This window comes from Aulonocara sp. 'chitande type north' Nkhata Bay, linkage group LG20 (assembly GCF_057382095.1).
Source record: "Aulonocara sp. 'chitande type north' Nkhata Bay isolate Kocher_YH1m ecotype deep benthic linkage group LG20, A_spYH_male_GT1.1, whole genome shotgun sequence".
NCBI classification, from domain to species: Eukaryota; Metazoa; Chordata; class Actinopteri; order Cichliformes; family Cichlidae; genus Aulonocara; species Aulonocara sp. 'chitande type north' Nkhata Bay.
The window spans coordinates 23,559,164-23,563,476 of NC_141363.1; the positions used below are offsets into that span (position 1 = coordinate 23,559,164).

General features: G+C 38.6%; 1 protein-coding gene across 1 annotated transcript; it reads left to right on the forward strand.

The window, feature by feature from the left end:
• Window positions 1-763: 763 nt before the first annotated feature.
• Window positions 764-2,198, forward strand: LOC147305631 (uncharacterized). The gene is made up of 4 exons (XM_086277724.1): window positions 764-1,035; window positions 1,285-1,392; window positions 1,533-1,703; window positions 1,782-2,198. Exons 1-4 carry the CDS (start codon window positions 889-891, stop codon window positions 1,941-1,943), a joined length of 588 nt encoding a protein of 195 aa, XP_086133850.1. The 5' UTR covers window positions 764-888; the 3' UTR covers window positions 1,944-2,198.
• The last annotated feature ends 2,115 nt before the right edge of the window (window positions 2,199-4,313 follow it).

Consider the following 4,313-nt stretch of genomic DNA (forward strand, 5'->3'; position numbering starts at 1 on the left):
TTTTAATCAAAAAGAACATTCCTATCACCAGCCAGTTAGTTTTACATATTGTTTTTATTTATCTGGTAAAAAGTGAAATTGATGTTAAAATACTTCTTTCAAGAGAGATCCTGCCAAGAGGGCGGCAATATGGAATTCATATAAAGATATTTTATGTGCCCAAAAAGGCTTGGTTGATCATAAACCTAAAAAGTAGGTATTGTACAACAACGCAGTCACAAATAGCTAAACTTGCAAAACAGGTAACTTCTTTATTTTATATATAACATATATATTTAACATATATACATGGCATTTATTAACATGAGCAAAGATATTAGAAACAACAAAATCGCAAATCACTTTCAGCAGGCACAAGGCTGGTACGAGTGAGGCGTCCCCAGTTAAGTGACCGGTGAATGCAGTTTTCCCTTTGAGGGTAACAGCATGACTGTGCCCCGATGTGAAACTTTGATTAGAAAATGTTTAAGCGAGTTGGCCTTTTTCGCTTGTAGCCTTATCACAAACAGTAAAGCATGAAACTGTGGTGGCGCTGACTAATTTCATATGATGTGTAATTAGAGCAACTCAATAATTAAAAAAGGGAAAGACGTGGATTTTGCAAGCCGACGAATATCATTGTTATGATCGGAGTTTCGCATTCTTCCAATGAATTCGACCTGAATTACCTAATGCGTTTCCTGTCTTCCTGTTGCGTAGTTAATTGGCTCACACCTGAGAGGGAAGCCCTTGGGAAACCCTGCATTGAGTCACAAGTTAAAAGCATCCCTCGCGCTCTCATTCTCAAATCACACTCAGACGGGGCGAGTTCTTTTTAACAGACGATATTTAAGGTCCCAGCACCTCTCTCACAGAAAGGATCTCACAGCAGGAGACAACTAACTAACCATGGCGCACTCTTTTACTTTTGCTGTTCTCTCTTTAATGTTTTTTTCCACCGCGTCTGCTGCTCCAGCCGGGCATCAAGAATCCTGCGTTGACGTACAGACCAGTTCGCTGGAACTTAATAAAATTGCTAGAAATGTATCTCTGGAGGTGAGTTGTTCAATTTTTTTCCCAAGCTATTTCTTAATTTCTCCTTTTTAACCACTAGTGGAGGGGAAAACAAACTTTTTACTGCGCATTTGGAATATGTTTTGCTCACTCAAACGCATGCTTAGACGATGCCAAAGCAATAAACACATTTAAAAAGTCTAGTTTTAAAGTATGAAAGGTTTTCTCACAGGAGATACATTACATTGTACCACGATGTGCTCATACCGACTGTTTCCAAATGTTCTGCAGGCACGAAAGGGATTAGTTACGAGGGAAGAGATACAATTTAGCACCTTACTTGTGTGGATGAACTCAAAAGACATGTGTGATCCTGGGACCCTCAAACAGGAATCTCTGGTAATATCACCTATAAGAATTATAAACTGTGACATGAATTTAATTGAACTGATATTGACATAAATCTGTGACTTCAAAATACGATATGTTATCTGATTAGGTGCGATTTCTAATCCTTTTTGTCTATTCTTCGTCCTTAGCCATGCTTTGGGAAGATCATCAAAGTCCTTGACCGTTACAGAAGTCTGGTGAGGAGGATTTCTGAATTTGAAAGGTGCTCAGAGTTTGCCAGCCAGGTGGTGCCAGTGATAAATAAGCTGCACACTGACGTGACGAAGTGCGCTGATTCGAAGGGAGAATGGGGAGCAGTGGTAAGTTTGGTCATCAAAGTATTTGCTTTTGACAACAGCACTGATACAGCATGCTTGATGATCGGTCTGATTCTGCAGGATCTAGCCGTCGGAGAAGTAACAATTCCGGAGTGGGAGAAGCCGTATCTGTGTCACTACATTCTGGACAGACTCTTCTCCTTCTCCATCTTCACCGCTCGCGTCCTTTCAGTTGGAGATCCGGCTCACCACACAGACGGAACGACTCAGAAATGCATGTAGAACCTCACAGTATTTTAAATACTCAATGTATTGAGCATCTTTTAAATTGATCACAGTGATCGCAGTTTGTAGTGCAGTTTTCTGTAGTTAATAATTTATCGATTTTAATGATCTTTCCGAAAGGTTTGATATATTTATTAAAGTTTTTATTTATTGTATTTATTGTTTTTATTCATAATAATCAATGAATACTTAATGTATTCACCACTGTATTTTTCATTCAAACTGTATACAATATTTATTATAATAAAAACTGCTACGCATGATAACGTGTTTTGACCCTTAAATTTATTTAGATATATATTATTTATCCTATGGCGATTGTTCTTTTTGCCCAAACGATCACAATAAATGCTTACTCATTCAGGAAATTTATGAAGTTACCTGCGCTGAGGTATCCCTCTTCTCATCGAATAATTTCGAATAATAATGTTATGGTGCTAAAAGGAAGCTGTGCTTTCCTAAAACATTCCTGCTGCACTACTTCCTGCATATTTCCTCCCAGTCAACGCCTCTGCTCAGACCTGTTTGTTTGCATTCAGATGATGCAACGCATGTACAGCGGTAATTCAAAGAAAGGGGAAAAGAGAGAGAATGTGACACGTTTTTAAGGGGAAGAGGAAGTATTAATGAGCGTAAAGGCACTATAGGCTGCTCAACAAGGAAGTCTCTCCTACTGTGAGTGGTTTGATATCCTGAAATTATTCCGCCTCCCTCGTGTCCCACCCACCTGCACTCTTTGTGAGTTCGAAACTCCATACTCTACAGTTTCCATCCACTGCTGGAGAGCACAACTTATTTTCCTGGCTCTCGGAGCACATGAGGAAATTATTTACCTATTGAGCACATTTGCAAAAACTGAAAAATGTTCAATAAGTAATCACGTCAAATATAACACACAAAGAAAAATAACAGATGTGAACCCACATACAGCATTTAAGGTGCTACACTAATCAGCAATGGATGCTTTTGATGTCTGTGGGTAGGATCAGTTTTTTTTTTTTTGTTTTTTTTTTAAATCACCTGCATGGTTTATTGTATGAGACGTGACGTGACGTTTACTCTGCAGAGGATTTGTGATGCAATCAGGAAGTTCAGAAATGTTACGATTAGTCACTCGAGAGATTTTGTAATTACGGTTATGATAATTTAAAAAAATCCTGGGCGGTGTATTGAAGGGATTAGGTCAAAATTATTTCCTTTAAAAAAATCTTGAACCAAATACGACACAATATACTCATGGCAATCAGATGTAATCACATGATTTATATACAATAATGCAAGCTTTTCCTTTTGATAAAGCTTACAGACTGGGGAACTTCCAGTGATGCACTGAGCATTTCTTTCCTTTTCCCCTCATTCATCATGCATATTATTAACTCCTGTCTTCTCTCCCCCTAAGTCCATTGCTTTATGATAAAAATCTAAAATGTAAATGTTAAAAATTTCAGTCTGGATTGAAGAGCTGCCAATGTGACTCAAAATGTTTTGTTTTGTTTTTGTTTTTTGCTTTTGCGCACCAGTATCAAAACAGCAACTGTTTGAGTCTGTTATTTTGCAGAAACTGAAGATTTTCAGTTATTCCTTCCCACCTTTGGAAAGGACAGCTCAAGTTAATCAATAGAATTACTGCTGAAAAACAAAACAAAAACAAAACAAAAAAACTAGATGGCTGTGTAAAGATGTTTGACCATACTGGAACATATTGTACAGTCTTTTTTTATTTATTTAAACTCAAACAGCAGCTGTCAAAACAGCAGCTCATGATCCACTTTTTTTCTTTTTTTGTCCATACTGTGAGTGTGCTCTATTATGTTGCAAACACTTAAGCTGTTCAGTGTCCCTGATTCTGAAACGCTCGTCGTTTATGACAGGGGTCCCCAATCCCAGTCCACGAGGGCCGGTGTCCCTGCAGGTTTTAGATGTGTCCTTGATCCATCACAGCTGATTTAAATGGATAAATTACCTTCTCAACATGTCTTGAAGTTCTTCAGAGGCCTGGTAATGAACTAATCATGTGATTCAGGTGTGTTGACCCAGGGTGAGATCTAAAACCTGCAGGGACACCGGCCCTCGCGGACTAGGATTGGGGACCCCTGGTTTATGATTATGTCGATTGGTCAATCAGAGGATTCTTAGATTAGCCTTTATTGTCTCCCTTGGGAGAAATTCACCTTGGTCAAATGAGGCAAACATGTCATCTAAGAGATCAGACACATAGAAATCCTCATTACCACATGCAGCCACCCATTGCCATTTAATAATATGATTGATAATGGCACTATAGAAAATGTGGTTTGGTCAGTGGTTGTTGATCAGTGGTCATGAGAATTTGCATAATCATGATGAAGGAACTGACCACCCAGCCCA